General features: G+C 37.3%; 1 protein-coding gene and 1 long non-coding RNA gene across 2 annotated transcripts in view; one reads left to right on the plus strand and one right to left on the minus strand.

The window, feature by feature from the left end:
• Window positions 1-23,002, minus strand: part of LOC124167632 — a 481,758-nt gene that overhangs the window by 24,650 nt on the left and 434,106 nt on the right. The window contains exons 14-15 of the mRNA XM_046545612.1: window positions 3,561-3,892; window positions 1,333-1,602 (exon numbers count right to left, since the gene is read on the minus strand). Coding sequence (XP_046401568.1) covers window positions 1,333-1,602; window positions 3,561-3,892 — 602 coding nt within the window. The remainder of the gene's footprint in view (window positions 1-1,332; window positions 1,603-3,560; window positions 3,893-23,002) is intronic.
• LOC124167778 lies at window positions 15,434-18,716 on the plus strand. The gene is made up of 3 exons (XR_006866761.1): window positions 15,434-16,135; window positions 16,230-16,301; window positions 17,955-18,716. It is a non-coding gene; the product is annotated as an uncharacterized LOC124167778 (long non-coding RNA).

The raw sequence follows: 23,002 nt of genomic DNA on the forward strand, positions 1-23,002 counted from the left end.
CAATAATCTTAGCTCAAGTCATGCGGTGCCCTTTCATTTCGACTACCAGCACTAAATTCATAATCACAGGTGAACAATTGAAAATCAGAGCGCAAAGTTGCAATTAATTTACAAAGCTGTGGGCTGTACGCAGCAAAAAAATGGAAGTCACTCGCATGGCTGCTCTGTGACTGGACGTTTGTTGTGGACATTTGTTGAACGCACTGCCCACGAATATTACGAAAGAGGATCATCAAGTCGGCCTCAAAACGTGTTGTCACCCACCGCGCAATTACATGAGTTTACAGAAGTCGCCACTCGCGTCACTGACAGACAAATTGATCCGAGTTTCAAGGGGAAATTAGATATTATTAAGGTTATCTGCCGAAACATTCATTCATAATGATGTGATTCATCTAATTCATAACTATTCTATGCTATTCTTCGCATTTGCAAAGACCTTCCTGCAAAATATTGGAAAAATGTGGATAGCATTGCACTCATCACCGCGCCGCGGACATTTTTAAAAGCCGATTGAAAAGTTAAAAAGAGACCAAAATAGCAACAGAAATCAGTATTCTACGCAATGGAATAGGGCTTCCTCTATGCAGACACCTTGGCACGGCTACGGAAAATGACTAAAATAACTAAACTAAAATGACTAATGGTAACTACCGAAAATGACGTAACAAGCGATGGAAAAAAGTACAGTGGAAATGACCGTGAGATTCAGATAATGATGGCTTAAAAGATCACTATTTTGGTCCCTAAAAGCCTCTTGCTGGAGCTATCATTCCGACGGACGGAAAAAATTATCGAGTGATTCAAACTTTATGGACGTGCAAAAAAATCGTGTGGAACCGAACGAAGATTTTCCTTGTGGACTGAAATTTACTAAAAGGTGAAAATAATAATAATCTATTTACTCCTACATTTTGTTTTTACATCTGAGTACAATTACAACAAGGAGAAGGAGCTTTAGGTGGTCCCCAAGGTCATAGGACCAGAATTGAACCACCACCAAATAACAAAATATATGCCAATTAAAAAAATAATAATGCAGTAAATGATACATGAAAGTTTGAAATAAATAAAATGAAAATAAATTTTCAATTATTTCTTGCGAAAAAAGCCATTTTTTCGCAAGTCTTAGCATTACATTTGAGGATTTATTTTTTTAAATTCTAGCGGGCAGTAAATGAAATAACTTTGGCCCCATGTAAAGGAAACAGCGTTTATATAATGTTAACTTAGGTCTGTTTGCTACTACAAATGATTAACTACTAAAATATTTCGGATAATCCCTTGGGGAGGATAAGTAGTAATAAAAGAAGGACCTACTGCGACTCTGACCTTGACCTTCCGACGTATCTCTGGGGCAGGAACAGTCCGAGATTCCTGAAGACGACAATGGACCACGAGGAGGGTATATCCTGGTGCGGCGAGACGTGAGGTTGAGCGAACGAGGACAGTAATCCCTCCGATGACGTGTCGTTGTCCCATTGGAGCGACTTGCCCTCCATTTCGGGCTCTTCCAAATCCCTTATGGATCTATTCTTGGCCACCAGGGATTCCTTGGTCGTGAGAAAAGCTTGCACCTTATCGGTGAACCAGTACGGATAGCTGAAAGAGGAAAGGGGATCAAAACTGAGGTCAAGACTGCCGATATTCTTCGCTTCTTCGAGATTTTATACAATATAATCTTGAAGAAAACGATTCTAGCGATGACACATACATGTATAAATAATATTTACTTGATTTCAAAACATAGAGACAGAAAAATAGACACTCACAAAATATTTTGCCAGAACTTTCAGTGGGATGATGTTCAGGGTGGGAATAGTGGGAAATCCCACTGAAATGTCTCAATGAAAAATACCATGAAATTGTACAATCATATAAGAAAACGAAGTTTAATTGTACCGTAAGGTTCAAAAGTTGCTGGATCAACTTTCCAAATATGGTCACGATAATTGAAGAAATAACGACTAAGTAATTGTGCGAAAAATCCTCAGAGGAAAAAATAATTTCCTTGGGATTCAAACCCGGATCCCTCAGCCGGAAATGGAGGAGTCCGGGTTCGAATCCCGGTCAATGATTTTTTCTCTGTGGATTTTTCGCACAATATGTGCATTGCCGGTGACTCCCGTACAGTTATCACCGTGGCCAGTCCCGGTATACTTAAATTAGACTACACTACGTTATCTTCCAAACAGTGTTCATTTAGCCTAACCGGCTACGACACTTATTGTGTGATTCTTAAGGGCAACAGCCCACCCTTGGAGCTGTTCCATGGAGAATGCTACCTAACGGTGAAGGTAATGGGGGTAATAATACTTTAGAACCTATCCAAACAAAATTACTTTACACATCTGGTTTAGACACAGTAAAATTAGGGTGATTACAAAGAGTTTCAAAACCGGGATTTTAGTGATGTTATCTCGAATCTGGTATAAGAGAACATTGGGACAACTTTTAAATGTCACGCATTGGCTTCACAATATGAAAAATGAAATTTTCAAGGGAAAAAACACGGAATTACTTACCTTACAAGCAAGTTGCGGTAGTTTGGGTAGACTTTCCGCACGAAGAATGATTCTACAATGTTTCAGATGTGTAATGACATCGATTGCGTCTATTTATGACGAGTAAGTACGTCAGAGAAAGGTTTAATAGCGATTTCATTCCGAGTTTGTCAACTTTACAGGAGCTCCATAATTTTGCGACACAGGGATAGTCCGATTGACTGCTTCACTCGGAAGACGAGTCGTTCTAGCATCGATTGTGACTTCGTCTGATCAGTAAGTGCGGATGAGGGCGCTGTCAAACGACGAAAAATCTTATTTGTCGTACTATACAAGGGGAACGTGGTTCTGGTCATCTTTTTTTTTTCTTAACAAGGTGTATCCTGATGATCCGCGGGTTTTGATATCATTCTCAAAGGCACACCTCCACAATCTTGCATCGTGCGGGAAATTCTCAGTCGTTATTACTCCTATTATTTTTACACGAATTTTTATAACTTTTTTCGTACGCCTGTTTCATCGATGGAAAATTTTAATTGATTTTTAACCTAATTACCATTGTCGGATCAGCATGAAATTTTGCACACTTCTTGCTTCTTGTGGCAGTATTAAATATTCAGATATTTGAATTTTTTTCAATAGCCCTCCAATTAATTTACAATATTTTTAGTGAGTAAAACAGTTTAAAATGCTCTCAATAGATGGTGCTAGTTTAAATTTCTTGGCAGAGTTTTTTTAAGCTGCTCCAGTTTAATCAATTAAATGATTCATCACTAAAATATAAAATTCACGCTTTTTCAAAATAAAGAATTTAATGCAATAAAAATACGCTTTTCATCACTTGGAGAATAAAATAAATGAGTTTAGAAGACATTGATAGGTGAGCGAGGATTGGCACGCAATACTGAACCCGCGCTTTATCCTACGAGTGACGAAAATCATATTTTTTTTTACTTTCTGGCGTATTTTATTCCTACTGCTTCTAGAAAAAGCGTGTTTTTTTTTATCTTTTTCTATTTTATTTTTGACCTTAAGGTTTGGTAAATCCAAGCTTACCTCATGCTTTTGTTGGGATACGTGAGAGTGTACTCGATACCCCTTCCGTCCACGGACGTCTCGCGGTTGAGTGGCGCCACGTATACTAGGATGGTGGACGGGTCTTCGTAGTGGGTGACGCCGGGGTGCGACGTGGAGGTGGGGGTGGAGGGAGGGGAGGAGGAGGAAGAGGGTGAGGAGGAGGGGGGTAGGGACGAAGCGACCGTGGTGAACGCGGGAGGGGGGAGGGGGAACTGTGCTGGATAAGAGGCCGAAGTCTTGTTGGTCAGCATGAGGCTGTACGCCCAGAGAAGAGATTGCCGCACCACCATGCTCTGCAGCTGGGTCGTCTTCTGCAAAGAAAAGAGAGAACACCGTAAAGTAATTTAGTACTGGGTGTTTATAGACGAATATCATATTTTTACGCTTTAAAATATTAAAAACAACGCGATTACGGCTCTAGTTTCACGAGTTGATGCCAATAGAGTTCCTGTTCATTAACCTAGCCTGAGAAAACCACGCTTTGAAGGAAGGAAAAGTAGTTAGGTTTTTCAAGCGGAATTTTAACGAATTACAAAGCACTGCAGCAAAAAGTGACTTTGTACGCAGGCACGCGCACGGGTGCAAAGTTAAATAAAATAACGGATGAAGTTCGCCGAGAAAAAATATTTGACTTAGCCTCTTACGGCTTCAGTTTCATGAGTTGACGTCAATAGGGTTCCTGTTCTTTAACCTAACCTGAGAAAACCGCGCTTCCGGGTTCGAATCCCGGCCAAGTCAAATATTTTTTCATGGCGAACTTCATCCGTTAGTTTATTTAATCTAATTAATTAGTTCGCTCGTTGCGTGCGACACTGTTTTCGTGAATGTGGCCAGCCAGCTTATCGAGATACAACTTCATTTGGTAGGAATATGCTGGTTTCGGGTCACAGCTTCTTTTCATGGTCCAAGTGCGATATTCTAAGAGCATTATTCAATGTATGTATGTGCTAAGATAATGATGAAGGTGGTTTAATCTTCACCGGGACTTTAACCCCCGCGGGGTCGCGATCCATTACTTACTCTAGCTCGAACGGCGTAATACATCTGGAGTTTCAAAATAAATAGCGGTGTTTTAACGCCTTAAAATATTTAATTGCGGCTTTAAATGATACATAAAATGAAAGAGGAACTCAAGCAGTTTAGCTTGTTGGCAACAATATGCATGTGCACCTAATGTTTCCGCCTCGATCCGTTAGTCACCGATAGTATCAAAGATCACACGGTAAACGTAGTAACATAGCACTCGTCAAGACGATATCCGAGTCCTTCCCAAACGTTGTTTAGTGTCTCCCCACTGCTCCTCCTTCTACTCGTAAACACCATATATACCATATTATACCGGACTTTTTCAAAAATAATTGCGAGTTTCAATAGTTTTATTATATTTATTACACTTAAATTGCAACCATAAATACGTAATTCATCTAATGGAAGATCAACTCAAACTGTTTTGTTTGCTGGAAACAATGCGCATGTCAACTCAATGTTTCAGTCATCACCCGTTAGAAAGCGCTTACAACAATTACTCGACTATTCACTATTCATTTTATTTGATGTATGATTTATAAGTTTAGCTCAATAAATATTAGATAGCCTTCAAAACCCACTATTCATTTTGAAACACCCGGTTTTCTACCCATTACAGGGCAACAGCTTAAGGTGGGTTAGTACACAGCATATTGGACTTCAATTCAATATTAAGGTCTACATCCTTTTCATAAATCTCTGCAAGGATTTTGCATGATTCGGACATCGATGACCTTGCCGACCTCGCTACCACCTACGCACGACGGTTACCACTATAAAATCCAAGGCTCGTTTGATTGAGCTTCATGCTTCCACGAAAGAGGTTGTTATGCTCACGTCTCTTCCAAGAGTTTTTAACGGGACTCCATCAAGTGAACTACCCCTCGTCTGCCTCCTACCTTTCGACCTATCTATCACGGGTGCCCGTACTGGAAGTAATTATAAATTACTCCCACTAGTGCAGCTTCAGATGCTATAGGAACGCACAAGACTTTCCTCCGGTTCAAGGCTGGAGACCAAAGGAGAAGAACGTCATTTTAAGGATAGAATTATTTAACTTAAACTTTAAAATTTTATCAAATTAACCTTTCCTCAATTCTATCTTCGGAATGATAGTTGTGTCCCTAACGATTAGTCTTGTTAAGGACGGACAAAAGCAATAATGAGAACAACCGCAGCAATTAAGCGGAGGATGAATTCCAAAATAAGCTACGACCATGAACAGGGTTCCCACTCTACCTAAATAATGAAATTCACGGTTATTTTCCAGGTTTTCACGTTTTTTCCCCAAGTTTTCACGTTTTTTTCGGGTTTTCACGGTCTCCATCTCGTCAAATTCATGGTCCGTTTATAGGACAATCACAGGCCGTATATTAAGTAAAACTTAACGTACGCGACATACGCCGTGAATGTAAACGCAGCGATGAAAAGTGATACCTGTTAAGACGTCAACGTTTGGAAAATTTAGGGCCAACTAAAGGCCCAACCCAACCGCGCTCTTGCCCGGACGCCGAATACCATGGCCTCCTTTAATATGCGAATGCCCTTTGTACCTTCTTCCGTCTGAACACCGGAAGTCCTTTTTTAAATCCTCGCCGAGCGATTGTTTTTTGCGCACGTTGTTATTACCGCACAGTAACCAAATTTCCCTTACCCAATCTTTCTGAGATCGCGGAAAATATTTATTCAAATTGTTTGTAGTATGTAATAAGTCAAAAAATCAACTTCATATAATGCACTTGGTTTTAAATATATAAAGACAAAATGAATACCCGCAGAAACACGTTATTTTCACTTTTACTTTATTATTCACATAAATTCAAACGAGGTGACGGTGTCTATTGAGAGCTATAGCCATAAATTGAAAGCCTATTTGCCGTAGAAATGTTTCCTTAAGTAAGATTACAATGGCAAACTCATATTTCGAAGCATATGGCATATGCCCTAATTTTGTGTGGGAACCGAACTTCGAGTTACAAATCAGATAATTTTCGTAAATGGTTCATTCTGAGTCCATTAGAAATGCAAGTCATTTTATTCGTCCTTTTTCGAATACAAGTACATCCCAATCTATCGCTGAAATTGATACGCTTAGAAAAAATAACAGACTTCCGCCATTAAAATGGAAAATATCGGTCAATGTGTCGTCATATAGTACGGTGCAATTACTACACTTCGAATATTCGTGTGTAGAGAAATGCGTGGACTAAGAGTCTGCGCGTGCCTGACCATGAAACATGATTAACACATCGAATTTGATCAGTCAATCGTAGTATTATTATCAAGATTGAGATATTTTTAAGGTTTCATGGCGATATTCACGGCTTTTTCCAGGTTGTTTTCACGGTAGAGCAAATTCACAGCTTATTCACGGTTGAATGGGAACCCTGATGATACATCCCAACAAGGGAGAATATTAAACGAAAATTTCCCTGTTCGTTTCGTAAAGAAAAAGTAATTGTGCAACATAAAACTGGAGATGAACTACTTCTTACATTACAAAAAAGTAATAAGTAACACACTTCTTGCACAAAATCCATACTGAGCCGCGTTCTTATACTCATAAGAACGAGGAGCTAAACCGTTATAAAATAGACAAAGAACTACGCTGAAGACATAAAATGACTCTATGAGTCTGGGTTCAAAGTTTATAGGCCTATTATCAGAGTTTCCGGAGGTTACTTTGCCAATTTTTCGAAGAATATTTAGAGAACGTGGGAAGTGACAGATTACAGTATTTCGATTTATGGCCGATAGCCCTATGAGCACACCGTATTCACCATAATACCGTACAGAATAGCTTCCATGGAAAGCGAGAGGCCCTTCTCTTCCCGTACTACCATATTTATTACCCCATCATTCCAACTTTCCCAATTAAAATTCAAATATCATAGAGAGTCATAAGGGACACGATGGATATCCTGAACGTGACAGAGAAAGAGCAATGAGCTATCAATGGAAGGAGAAAATAAGGAAAAAACAGCGGCCACGGAGTTTCGGTCGTTCAAAGTTACTGCGGACTTATGTAAGCTTTGGCACCAAAGTAACCTGTTTAAGGAGTGTCTCTCTTTATGGGATTGAATTATAAACATTAAATAAAGGAGAAATGAGGAGAATTGGTTTTTTTAAATACGGCGCCCAGGTACAACGCTGAAAATAAGTTGGATGGAAATGGTTAAAAATAAAGATATATACACTCCCTAGCTTTTACATTAGATACGCAGGAGACAGAAGGTATGGATGGAGTTAGTGCTTAGCGGTGAGGGGATGTTGAAAATGGTGTTTAAGGGTAGAATGTTGGGGAAAAGAGGGAGGGGAAGGAAAAGAATAGGATTTTTAGATAGATTGAAAGAGAGTAGGCCTTAAAGTGAATTGAAGAGGGCAGTGCTGGAAGGAAAGGGAGGCTCCCAGATCACCTCTTTAGTACTTCATGGAAACCTACCTTAATCGGTAGAATACTGTAATAATAAAACACTCCCTTTAGCTAGCTGGGACCCCCAAGAAAGGACCTGCAGCCTTTCCTGGTCACTCTGTCAGCGATAACTATTTTTATTCAACCCTAAGACGAAATACCGATTCTCCCTCCGTTGTTGGGTTAAAAATTCATGAAATATTTAAAAATTTACGATTTGGCTAATGTTGAAAGTGCTCCGAAGGGTCTGAAAAATGGCTTGTCGACGTATTACGTGGATTGCATTACAAAAATGAAGTTTTTGAAAAAAGACGCCCAAATGTCCCCAAAAAGTAGAGTCAGGAGCAGTAGGCAACATTTTAATAGATAAATGATATGTAGTTTGGACTATTTTTGCTATGGTTTCATATGATTTTGGCGGGGATCGATTCCATGACTTTTTGTCGTATCTCGTCTGTTTCATGCCAAATATCACTCTGCCAACTATCACTGATTGTATGTATTTGTTATATTTTATGCCTTACCTGCACGTGCAATATTTGTGGATACTATGTACCTCATTAACTACGTTGTATTTTGCATGTAACATGACATTAGTTTCCCTTCAGTACCTTTTTGCAGGTTTTTCACGCCCTCCTTCCTGTATGCGCGTTTTCCTGCAGTGGTTTTTTTCTCTGAAAGATACTACACCCTTATCCTAATGTTTTTTCCCACAAGCATATCTTTTTTCTTACACACAATTTTCACTTGTTTAACTTGTGTGATATTTCATTAATAGTGTATATTGTATATTTTTTGTATTTTAAACGTTTATTTACCGTTTTTTAAATATGTTTGCATTGACGCTATCCAGGGGTTAGGTGGAAGAGGAGACTTATTTGTCTTAACCTTGCCCGAATAAAGACATATTATTGTATACATTGTATGAATACGTCAGTGGTTGGAAGTGGGTTTTATTGACGATAAGGTCTCGGAAAGAAAAGTTTTTTGAAGCAAATGAAAACGATAAGAGCTATTTTCTTGGAATATATTCTCCGTCATGATGATGGGCCCGTAAGAAAAATCAATCACGGACAAACTGGGGTGGGAAGGGGGGTGGGAAATTGTTGATAAAGACCCCCATGGGACAACAAGTTATGTATGACATGAAGTCCTTTATGTTCACACCGAATTTAATACTCCGTGAAGGGCGGTCGCTGATTTTGTTTTGGTTTTTATACTATTAACATTTATAATGCAATTTATTTAACCACTATTTATAATTAACACAGGTTATTCATTGACATATTTTAGTTTAATAATTATTTATCCATGCATATTATGTTTATGACTATAGGAAAATAAAAAATATTTAAAAAAAACTACACCAAAATTTTGAAAAACAACTTAAGTTTTTATCATCGTCTTCGTATGTACAATTAGTTATTGAAAGAATAATTGTATAACGCATACCATGAAACCTTGTGAACTCATCACTAATGAAACATCGCCATAGGTTCAAGTTTTGTACTTTTTGTGCAGTAAATTTTTAGAAATTACAAGCTCATCTATCCTTGAGGATAATAGAAGCGGTTGTTTTATGCAAACAAACTTTAATTGCTAGCCATGATCTACTGCACCAATCTTTTTCCACTAAAAGTGATAAAGGAATTTAAATAAAATGATAAGATATTTTTGGTAACGTGTGGTAGGGAAAAAACTTATTTAAATTATTTGTTAACTACCTTATTTCTCTACATTGTTTTTCATTTTTTACTTAATTCAAAACGTAATTTGTTCGCAATAATCATGTTTCATCTAAAAGATGAACCCCCAAAATTAGCAATCAACCCATCGTCTTTCTCTGCTTTAAATTTAAACCTCAAGGGATTTTCGCCTTTAATTTTCAATCAAACTTTGTGCATTAGAGTCATAAAGAAACAGAAATCAGCGAATTTCAAAGAAAAAAAGTAGGTTTTCCCAAGCAACTCCAGAAGTAGACCTCGCACTACTCCCAGTATTATGCACAATAAGCCGAAATCCAGCAAGGGAGACTCCAAGGAGACACTATTTGAAATTGCGCAAGCCCGATTAAGCCTGTTCCTGGCAGTGCCCCGTATCTGAGCGGGCCAGACCCGTGTAGCAGAAGGAGAAGACGCTCAAGTCTCTAGGGAGAATGAAGGCTTACGCCTGGGTCCGCAGTTCTTGGGCTTCCGGCAAGTCTAGCGCCCGAAGTAGACACGAGGAGCCCACACTGGCGGGAGATCAGCTTCTGCCTGACCACAAAGGCGAAGCGAGGTCACCTATTCCCTTGGCTCTATGCTCATGAAAAGCTCATGAGTTCAAAGAGTTAGGTCGTAGGGTCACAAAACTTGGGGAAAACGCTTCACTCCCTCTTCAACGGTCGCATTTTATCTTTTTTTCGCGACGAAGTACTCGTTCAAAACAGAGAGGCTACGAAAGTTGACTTCGTGAATTGAATGCTGTATATTTTTTGGTGCAGATATCAAATATTGATAGTAATTTAATAATTAAAAAAAATGAATAAAATCCGAAGAATAAAGCCCAATGGAGAGAAATTCTTCAATACTAAAATAAATAAATGAATGATAACTACGTCGTGATTTTAATCTACGATGACTTTTATTTTTAAATCGTGGAAAATTATAAGTATTTACTTCAATATTTCAATTTTTTTAGCACAGCTTGTCATTGTATCACCTATTTCAATTAATTATTGTAATGTTCATTTTATTTTAACTAATAATTTTTAAATCGTAAAATCAGCCAACCCACTGTCAATGATCGTCTGTTATTCGTAGGCCATTAACGGAGAGGTTGGCGGACTGAAAACTATGTATCTAAAGATTTGAGACCAATTAAAAAAATTATTTTTTCTCCTCTTATCATGAAATTGAGTTTCAAAATATTTTAACTACTGTGTTTTTATACTTATTGATCTATTTTAAGGCATATTCTCTCATACAGCTCGTTTTTTTTCTCACAGTGGGGAAATTGCAATACCAGGTAGGTTGGTTGATTTTACAATTGTAAAACAATAAACTACATTTAAAAAAAGAACAAGTAGGACCGAAAAGCATACCGTCAATTTATAAAATCGCGGAGTTAACATCAGTAACGTCTTTTGACAGAAAAAAGTAACTCAATTTCAGCATAACAATTCGACGAGAGGGTATAACCCTAAGAATTTGATAAAAGTTTATGTGCTAATGTGTTTGACAGGAAAGGAAACGAGTTTTACATAAAAAATAAATTTAAATTAAATTTAAAATACTTAAATTTTACACTTAGTAAAAAATACAAAGAAGGCAATAAAATGTAAACATATTCAGCAAAAAAAAGCACCCAAAATTTATTGCAGAATAAAAAATTGCAGTATTTTTTTTACTTTAATGGATTCAATATGTCATTGAATTTCATAACAATGAAAGCACTCAGAATGGGGAAAATTAAAATCCACCCTTAATAAGAGGCCTTAATGAAAAGAGGCCATTAACTACACGTGCCCTGAGAGCATGATGGAACCAAATTTATTGCGTAAATACCCATCAGATAAATAATTAATCCAAACAATTCGAATCATAAGACTAATTACGGATAAGAAATTCTTACTTAATGGAATGTTTTTACAGCATTACGTGATTGAAGTGAAAGTGGTAGATATCCGCAGGATTAATTTGTCAGCACTCAAACATCGTGTGAAAATATTTAGAACTAATCTCATACAAGAACGGATTAATGACGGACAAGAAATTCTTGCGTAAAGGAATTTTTTCCGCATTACGTGATTGAAGTGAAAGTGGTATATGTGGTAAGTGGAAATTGTAAAATAGTGTGGATAGTGGAAAGATATCCGCAGGATTAATTCGTCAACACCCAAACATCTTGTGAAAATATTTAGAACTAATCTCATTCAAGAACGGTTTAATTACAGACAAGAAATTCTTTAATGGAATGTATTTACAGCATTAGGTGATTGAAATGAACGTGATATCCACAGGATGATTTCGTCAACACCCAATCATCTTGGGGAAATATTTAGAACTTATTTCATTCAATGCAATGATCTCATTTACAGTGCTCATGTATCTACTTATTTTTTGTTAATATTTCCACATAACGGAGCAAGTAGAATTCATACAGGAAGAATTGCTTGCTCATTTCATCATCATCTTATCGAGTCATGCATACATTTTCTGTTACTGCTCGTACAATTAGTGATACTTGTCATAAAACACGTTTTAAATCACAATTCTACAAAAATGTCAAGATACTTTACTTAAAAATCTCTAACATCCTACACTTACGAAAATAATGCATCGAAAATATTTTACTTTATACTGCTCTACGATTCTCTCCTGATCTTTATATTCTTTACTGATAGTTTATAGGCCAATGAATAATTCTAAGCGGACTTTCGCCTCGTTCAATGAGAGATATCATTTCTTGCCACTATCCGTTAGCGCTAATTCACCCAAATCAGATACAGAATAATAATTACAACTGTAAAGGATGGATGTGTCTTTCCATCACTACAAAATTAAATTAATAAAGAACGAAAATAATCTGGCATAATGTATAATCCATTCTATCAGAATTTTAAATACCTTAAAGGGAAGATACAAAATAAAAATTTTAACTAACACTCGTGCAGAAAGACAGGTGCAATTTCAAACCAATTCTGGATGAATAATGACATGGTTCTGCTGAAGCGGAAAAAAACATGTCAAACCACATGTTTAGAAGCCTGATAACATTGCAGAGACCGAAAATCGTATGAAAAAGCAGTTATTGAAACATAAAAGACTTGAGTATTATTGAGGTTCTTATTTGACTCTGACATGTTTACTAATTTTATAGCGAAATATTATGAAGCAAACAATATAACTGCATATAAATATCAATTCAATATGTTTCAGAAAATTTCATGCTAAATAAGGGATTACAATTGAGTTTTCGCGAAAACCAATTTTTTACGGAAGACTTTCATTGTCAACAGAAATATCGCAGTTTTATTCTGATGACTATGAAATTTTCCGTAAAAAGAGATATTTAGCGTTTTAAACTGGTAAAGATCACGAGAAAAGAATTTCATGATTTTCAACATCTATTTTTTCATTCTGAGCATCTAAGGAATGAAAAATAATTTACGAAAAATCGTGATAGTCTGCAAATCAGCTAATAGGTTAATAGGGCGATTCATCAAACGCTATACGATACTCTTTGAGGTTCTTTTGGAAAAATAGAAGCACGCTCATCAAAGGAATTGCTGCATGCGCTAGATGTTTAAAATGACTCGGAAAATACCCTAAATCAGTCGCTAGGTTACGAAATGTGCGTCTGCAAGGGGAGGAAACTTCATAGAAATAATCAGCATTTCATAATTTCCAATATTCATTTTTTCATCATTGCTATTGTTTTTATTCTGAGAAACTAAGTAATAAACACCAATTTTACACAAAATCGTGCTAGTGTGCAAATTATATCAGCTAATAGGTACCTAGCAGCTCATCAAAAGCTAAAAATTACTCCTTGACTTTCGTCTGGTAAATTAGAGCTGTAAGCATCAAAGGAGTTAAATGGAATGAGTTTTTTTTTCCTTTCTCTTACTCCTACATACAGTATGTGTGAACTTAAAATCTTGGAGTATAGGCCTTTTAATTGAAAGGACAACGTTTTGACCTTTAGTTTATTTTCATAATTCACAGGTAAATATGAATTTTATTGCCCTAGACACCATCAATATACACTGCAAAAAGGTACGTCAAAATTCAAACCTTTTCTTTTTTGATACTTTACAACTGAATATTTCGTTTTTTATAATATTTTTGCAAAAAAATTGCTGATATCCTTTAAATTTATGTACCAAAATTACACACTATTTTCCATTTCAAGCCCTGAAGATGGTTTGAAAATAAACCGAGGTGAAAATTGCATTTATATTGTGAGAACTTTATCCAATATTCAAATTTAATATTCAAAGGAAGTTCTACTTGCACTAGATACTCAAAACGCCACAGAAAATCCGCCAGAATCCGTTGCTACATTACGAAAGATGCTTTTACAAGGGGAGGTATCTTCCAAGAAATAATACGCCAGTAATGACTTGCATCAGTAAAATAGAGCATTTTTTGATTTTCAACATTCATTCTTTCATAAGTGCTACTTGCTATTCTGAGTTTCTAACAAATTGACACTAAATATGTAGCAACCCATCAAAAACTATTGGATACTCTTATACCAAATCAATGGTTCATGACGAATGGCCAAATGATATATATTCAAAAATAAACAATGTTATATTCTACACAATATTTAGCAAAAGCTCTGACGTTTTCCACCCATTGTCAAGACGCAACAGAGCCAACTCCGTTCCAACATCTGTTAAATCTTGATTATGACCAGAAAGCTTGAAACCGGTAGAGCTTTTTTTTATAAATATAGGAAGTTTGCAAGGAATGATGGGATATGCCTGCTTCCTGCGCCTGCCACCATTTCCCGAGTTTCCGAATTACGCCAGAAGATGGCGTTCAAACTACTGATACTCCTTTGTTTTAAAACCTCTTTCACCGGTAAATTTGAATCACCTACTCACGAAATAAACAAAGGTGCCATAAATATCACTTCATTCATTTCGTCTACTAAATAAAAATGGGAAAGTAAATATTTTGAATAAACAAAAATTATGACCTGTAATAAATATCATGGATAATATTCCATGTAGCTTATTATACACATGTTATAGCTCATTTATTCGGAACATTTTTGTAAATACTCCCTCTTATTCCCCTATCTAATCACAAACATCATGCACTCATTTTTCTTGCATGGAGTCACTTTATTATTGCTGACTTATTTTAGTGAAGTGATTACTTTTTCTAGATTTAGGTTTTTTATCTTTTTAGTCGTTGATGCTTTCTTCATTTGATTAGTAAGATAAAATTGTGTTATGCGTTGGAAATAAATCAATATATAAATAAACTCAGCAACAGTTATAAGGTACTTGTTGTATAATTAGTTTTTGTTCATCGCTTTATTCATTGATCCCATTTCATTTGAATAGCATTGTAAAATTGTGTTTTCCTTGTAAATGAAACAATACATAAATAAACTCATTAACAGTACTTTTTGTAGGTTTAGTTTTTGTTTATCGTTTTATCGTTCATGCTTTCTTCATTTTATTAGCTAAGTAAAATTGTGTTATCCACTGGAAATTAATTGATAAAAAAACTCATCAATTTTTATAAGAAACTCATAGATGTTCGCCTGGTAAAATAAAAGACTAGTCATCAAAAGAACTACGTCCATTTGATACTTAAGGCGAAAGGTGATTGCCCGGTAAACGCGTTTTCTAATTTAAGCGGTGATAATGAAAATATCGGAGTGAAATCTTCGCCATTGCATAAAAGTTAATGTATATGTTCTCCCTAGCTTATCCAAATTTACATAAAGTGGAAATTGCAATTTTAACACGTAGGAATTAAGTGAACGCATTGTGTTAAGCAAAAACCAATCACAACGGGAAATACCCAGCTACGTTAATAGTCAATTGCGAGTTTTAAAACCAAGAAATACACATGCATTAAGTCATAAATTGCCGAATAATAATGACTAAAACAGGAGCCGTCGTAGGGCGTCGCTTGCGGCGAGGTGAGGGTACTAGAAGGACTTGATCGCTCGGCAAGAGGAAGGGGAGGCAGCGGTAGCACGGCAGGGGGAGGGGTCGGGTAGGGGAAGGAGCGTCCTCCCTCTTTCTTCGAAGCTTTGAGCTGCTTGATGGACTTAAAGGGAGGTAACGAACGACTCAGGAGCGCACAGGATAAGAAGTAGCATCTTGCAGTCGTGTGATCTTGTCACTTCTAGACAACTCCGAGAGAGTTATCGAGTTTCGATTTCTTCGGCTGGGGATTCTGGTCGCACTTTCTTCGATCGTGCCCATGCGACGCTAATTTTTTTCATTGTTGAATTTTGGTTTTGCCTGAGTCAAACAAGAAAGCTTATCGATGGAAACTACTAATTCTAAGAGGGACTATCGACGCAGCAAAAAGGGAGCCTTATTCCTGTCGGCAAAGAGGAAGAAGAGGTCAGCATAAAGTATCAGGAAGTGGCGAGTGAAGTGAGTATTCAGATATGGCAATACAATGCATATATTATTATCTATTTGTAGCCAATTTTTAATATTTATTAACGTTTATCCACCGACTTTTCAGGAAATTAAGTACCACTGTAGATAATCCATAATATTTAGACCCAACTCATCATTTGAATTCTGAAGGCTTAATGTAAGTATACAGCTGTTATTTCACATTTTTTCTTTGAGTAATAGTTTAAATACGAATTTTTCTAATACTTATGAAATCATTCTCCATTACAAAATCACATACCCCAATCAAAGAAAATCGACTTTGTTGCTGTAGAATAAGTACCATATCTAAGTTCCAAAGGATGTTCTTAGAATTATTCTTAGAATTCCACTTCTTTACGGTAAACAGGCTCATATTCCGTAAAGTTCTTTAGAAATAATATCCGTAAAATAAATTTATGTCCTGAGTAATACTTAATTTTCTATAACGCATGGTAATCGTATTCGGACTTCCTTTTGTGAAGCTTTGGAATAGACGGGATTTGGGAGGTGTATAGGGCGGACGAAAATAGATTGGTTGATAATTCTCTCTATGTTCTACGCTTCCGATATTATTGAAGGAAAAACTTAATTTTTCGCGTACCAAGTTCAAAGTAGCCTCCGCTGAGGTCTGATATTCTTCATTTAAAGTCTCATATTTGATCTTGAGACAAATTTAACTGCGCAGACGACAATTTAGCGAAAATCTATGTTTTTCCGCGGGTTGGCCTGTCAAATAAGAAGATAAAGATAAAATTTCCTTCCACTCAAATTAAGTATCTTTTATTTTAATTTTAGTCCATCCCGCTGTTGTATGCTTCAAATTATAGAGACAAAGACCAATCTTCCTAACACACACACACCGCACTTCGCACGAGCCTTGCGCGACCACACGGACCACATATCCTCCCATTTATCCGGCATGTGAGTCTCACTGCGCACTAGGGCTGGCAACGGCAGCGGCCGCTCGAACTGAGAGGGGAAATAGCGAGGGCAGGGGGACTGGCGTCAGGCAGTCGACACACCTGATCCAAACTCCAGCTCATATTCCGGAGTGTGGGATCATGTTACATGAATGGCTCAGAGCGTCTTGTTATGAGGATTCGTTCCACGTAATGGCTAGTCCAACTTGACAACACGATCGGAGTTAGGTTGAAATGCAAAGAGGGAAATAATTTTCACAATACTTTTGACACGCTAGATGACATACATGAATACATTTTATTTGGGATGAATAAATTACATCGTATGCTTTTGCTAGCAAGTTTGATGCAAATTAAACGCAATGAAGAATCCTTATTTTCTGTGTGATAAAGACTTCGTTTCTAGCGGACACAATCATGCACAAGGGACACTGCTAGAAAATAATATTTTAGCCTTGTTAATTATGGCTAAAAATTTGGCAATTAAGTACAATTCACTACTAGTTCAAACCCATCCAAGACGCCTTTATGAAGTATTGTCTTGCGCCAGATTCAATGAAAGCTTTTCCCTAGAGGTTATTTGAGACGAAAATTCGTATAGTTTCGCTGCACGATGGACAGAATACTCTCGGGATACATCACCTTCTGAAGAAGAATACTTTTACCCCAGGTTAATAAATACCTTGAATCCGTTCACGTTCGCTGTAGCTTTGAGCATTTGGCGTGCTGAACTCAAAGTTAATTAATTACGTTATTTCAATGATATAATTCCATCTGGGAATTGCAGCACACCCTTAGTTTATAATTTTCTAAGCTGCTTTATATGCTATTATTGCTGCATATAGTACTTACTATTGCTTTAATACATATGGATTTGTTTTGTATTTCAGGGACTCATTGGACTTAAGTACAGAAGAAGTGCATAATCCGGGTCTTGATTCAGCAATCAGCCTGATTAATGGGAGATTTATCGTTGACAGACAGCATTTCTTGAGAGAAATTCGATATCTTGAATTCCATCGAACGACGTGCCTACTAAGCAGTAATGGATATTTCAGACTATTGTCTACGTCCACAAAATCTCTTGTTTGGCGCTTGGATTTTCAGTGTCCTTTTTGTAAATTGAAAAGGACAGTATTTAGCGAACCCAGCCACCAAGATGTGGAAACTGAGGAGAAAATTGGGGAAAACGTAAATACTTCCTTAAAAATTGCAGACAGTGCAGTTTGGGGGTTTATGTCAACAGGAGGAGGGCATGCCAACTTAGAGGAGGCATTCTCTACCATAGGAATGCGTAGTATAGACAAGGCAACCTTCGGAAAATGCGAAGAAAAATTAGGATAGGTAAGGCTGATAAATGTGTGATTGGGCATCGCACTAAAAGGTTGCTTCACTTGGATGTTAGAAATAAATATTGTTCCATGTGCGCCTATTTAGAAAAAATAGGGGAATCGACTACTCGTGAGAAATGCTATAAAAATTGGAATTCCTCCTCGGGGGCTATGGAAGCCGATAAGGTTGTCAATGCATTTAGATCTAGCATGAAGCTGCATGGTTTGGAGTATCATTACCTTATTGGAGATGGCGACTCCACTGTAATGAAAAAAGTGAGGAAATTAGTTCCATAAGGTAGACATGTCAAAAAAAATGGAATGCGCTAATCATGCTGTCAAGTGCTACACCAAAGCTTTATTTAAAATTGTTGACGAAGGGCCCGATTTAAAAGCCATTTTAACGAGACAAAAAATTCTGCGATTAAAAAAAGCAGCTCGCGGAGCCATTGCGCATAATTCTACAACAGGAAATAGCGTTGAATCCTTAATTAATGACTTGAAAAATGGACCTAAGCATGTGTTTGGGAGTCACGCACAATGCCGGGATTACTTTTGCGAAGCTGCTGACAGGCACCTGAAGACTTTCAGTGCCGAAGAAAATGCTGGCCTAGAAAAAATTGAGTTGGCTTTGAAGCCGCTTGTGCGCAAATCAGGGCAGTTAATTACCAACGACACTAGTAATCATGCGGATAATTTTATGTCACTCGTGGCCAAATTTTCCGGTGGTAAACAAGTGAACAGGAGAAAAAGGGGGTCATACCAACACAGGGCTTATGGTTCTGGTCTCGATTTCCAGGTTGGCCTATGTGGAGGTATTCAGCTTGGTAAGTTCTCAGTGGAAAAAGTCCCCACAAGGTGTTTAAATTTACTTACCAGCGAAGACTTCGGCGTGTACAAGCAGTGCAGAGGTGTTTAGCCAAGAAAGGCGTTTATAAACAAAAAAAATCTCTCAAAGAAGAATGATGGAGCTGATTATGGTGAAATGTGGACATGGACAACGAAGAATTGCAGAGAGAAGCGGCCGCACTAATGAAATCATTGGAAGTTAATCCAGCTTCAAGAAATAGACTGGAGAAAGAAACTCAGGGTCAATCGGAGCAGGGAAGATGGTGGGAAGAGGAAGAATCGCCTATCGTCGTCCAACTTCGGTATTATCTGCAAAAGGCGCACGACAAGTAAATGGGTCCCGATTGTGAAACGCCTTCTGTACAGCACTAAGTTCACCAATGAAGCGACTCAGTATGGGAAGATGCACGAAAAGGAAGCGATAAGGAAGTACGAGCAAATCTCAGGACGTCGAGTATCGCCATCGGGATTATTCATTGACCTAAATCAATGTTTCCTTGCCGCTTCTCCGGATGGCATAACCGATGACGGTGGCATTATTGAATTGAAATGTACCAAGTCGGCGGAAAATTTAACATTGGAAGATGCAGCAAAAACTATTAAGTGCTTTTGTCTTGACAAAAACTCTCAGTTAAAAAAAATTCATAATTACCATTATCAGGTGCAAGGTCAATTGCATGCCACAGGTGCGCCATTCTGTGAATTCGTGGTATGGACGAGGCAAGATTGCCGCTATACCAGAATTTTACGGGATGACGAATTTTGGTCGGAGAAAATGGAACAAAAATTGTTTTATTTTCTACAAGGAGGCTCTTCTGCCAGAGATAATCGATCCTAGAGCTTGTAGATCAATGGATATTAGAGAACCCTTTTGGTCCCCCGCAAATGAATGAAATTAATCATGTAATTTGAGGCGAGACGTTGTTAGTGTGTCATTTATAATTGAAAATTTTTGAAGAAAATAATTAAGTGGAATATTTTAGCTTCTTTTCAATAGCTTACGTGTCCAATATATTCTATTCTAATGTTTATGCTTTACTTTGTTTTCCTGAAGCGCTTTTTGCATCACGATTTATATTTCTGTTTTTCGCTGTGCTACTGGCTTTTTCTCATTATTTCGGGATATACTAATTATAGGTACCTCAAACAACCGTACATGAATTACATCCGTCCATATTTTCTCAAGGAAAATTATTTTATTTTGTATCAGTCTGTACTTCTCTGTTTTTTTCCGTCACAATTTCAATCTGCTATAAGTTTTCCATATGTTGGGCTAATTAATAATTATTCCTTGCAAAAGGTTCTTGAAACTGAGCTCACTGAAACAGGTATTCTAGACTTACATTAGTAGAACCTCCATTGCCATTTTATGCTTAATCTGAGCCAACCATTTTCCATCTTCGTCGACAAATTATCTCCCTTGGCACGAGCATCACCTAGTATTGCGTGGCAACCACTCCCTTGACCAAAATATTTTCCTCCTCCTGTCCCAGCATCACGAATGCGCTCAACATTGAAAACCAATTTTTTTTATTGCTCCATATGGTACTTTTGGGCAGTTATAAAATAGAAAATAATATATAAAATGAAAATTCTTTTTTTGTAATCCTCGTCAATGAAATGAAGACACATTTTAACGTGAGCCTAGACTAAGCTGATACTCGCGCGTTGACACTCACACGTGCGGCAGATAGGCACAAAATGGTTGTTATTCGGATCCTTGCAAAACCTTGCAGCTGATTTTTTTTACTATCATCTTAATAATACCTTACTCTCTTGTCACAGATTTACATTTTAACCATTTACATTACACGTAAATTGACGCCAAATTGTTTATAACTCGACATTTATGAGAATTTTTGCGAAAAAAATGACGGCTATATTATTATTTTACTAAGTAACTTTTCTGGTTCAATGCGTGTGGTCCATGGGGTCGACTCCGGTTAGGGTTAGCGGCGGCGGAGAGTACGGCAACAGAGTAAGCGTGTGGATGCGATATGACCACATTCACTTTTATATCTGGATAATAGATTTAATCGTGATAGAAAACGATCACCAAAAAGTAAAATTAATAAATATTGCTACGAATGACTCTTATTATGCAATCGCTGGGCACTGAAAGAGGTACACTGAGAGATTTCTTTCTTTTGACTGCATTTCATATACTACTACGGAGAATTGACTAACGTCGTGTGCTTTAAGTATGGTAACGGTCTCTTTTATTAACAAAAAAACTCTCTATCTAGGCAAGACCCATCTATGATCCATGGCCTCCACTTCCTAGCCTCCCATACCTATCAAAAGGTCTACCGAGTGGTCATGGGAGTGGTTTTTGGCTTAGATATTCGCAGGAATATTTTCTATTTCATATTGAAATGCATTTTCACATTTGGTTGTTCTTATGCTACGATGCCGAACGGTTCTATTTGTTGTGTTCCTGTTGCTTTTCTTGAAAACCGAATACTTCGATTTTTTTCTGTGTTGGTTAGATTCATACATCCAACTGTAAAAGCATCTATTTTAGTCGAAGTAACGTTGATATTCTATTTTGACTGCATTGCAAATAATGGTTTCTTATTTTATTTTTGCTAACGGTCATTTTGTTCTTTTGATTGAAAACTTTAATTCACTTCACGTAATTTCGGATTTTATTTGTAACTTGACTTCTTTTCTCATTTACACTTCCTTCTTGGAACACCATCTTTTCCATTTTATTTCGTTTATATTTTTCGAAATTTCTCTCTTTAATTCCATCTAATTTTAGGATCTTTTTTAAGTTATGTAAAAATTTAGGTATAAATATCTCCCAAAGAAATTTCACACTTGCAGCTGCATGATATCCTATTGAAATGTAGGAAGCAAAAATCTAATGCAAAAGCATTTATGTGGCGAAATATATTGCTACAAAATTGCATTTTGCAAAGGATAGCGTTGTATCTTCATAGTGAATTCTTGAATGGATTTATTTGGAAATACGTGAGGAAGTGGAATGAACGTTCAAGAGTGAACAATAGATTCCATAAAACGTGATGGAAAATGGCTCAAGACAGTAATATATTTTCCGAAAAACTTTCTTGAATGCTTGCAGGGTACATCATCCTTATCCAGTAAGTTTATTAGGTTTACATTCTTGATTTTAAGTAATCTATAACTATTCCTTATGCAGCATAATGTACATGCTGCTCCAGTTTAGCCAGTGCAGGTGGACGTCCAGTCGTATGTTTTCAGGGAGGAAAACGAAAGGCTTTATCCTCCCATTCCGCTGAAGTTCTTTCATTTTCAGCAGATATTAATGTAAGGGATGAAGGCAATGAGGCCACCTCCAAGCTAATAAAGGAACCTACAATGACCAAGAGGGACCCTTGCCAAGTGGAGAAAATGCAACCCCGAGTCTTATATGATGTCAGATGAAGAGGCCCTCTCACTAGGTAATTGCGTCCATGCAGCTCTCAAAATTTCAGTACAAGGGTATTCGAAAATTTGTGAAATGCCATGGACATAATCTTTACCCCAGTTATGAGAGAGTGAGGTGAACAAAAGCGGATCCAGGGGGGGCACGGGGGCACGTGCCCCCCCCAGACCCTCAAAAATATGCATGATATTTAATACGGTCCCATTATCATTGCATTCGTTTTATATTACGAGGTATCCTCGTGCCCCACCCAGAACAAAATCCTGGATACGGCCTTGCTTGTGCCCCTCCCAGAAGAAAATCCTTGATCCGCCCCTGGAGGTCAACATAGGATTCAATTTACCCG

The sequence above is a fragment of the Ischnura elegans genome, chromosome 11, assembly GCF_921293095.1.
Source record: "Ischnura elegans chromosome 11, ioIscEleg1.1, whole genome shotgun sequence".
NCBI classification, from domain to species: domain Eukaryota; kingdom Metazoa; phylum Arthropoda; class Insecta; order Odonata; family Coenagrionidae; genus Ischnura; species Ischnura elegans.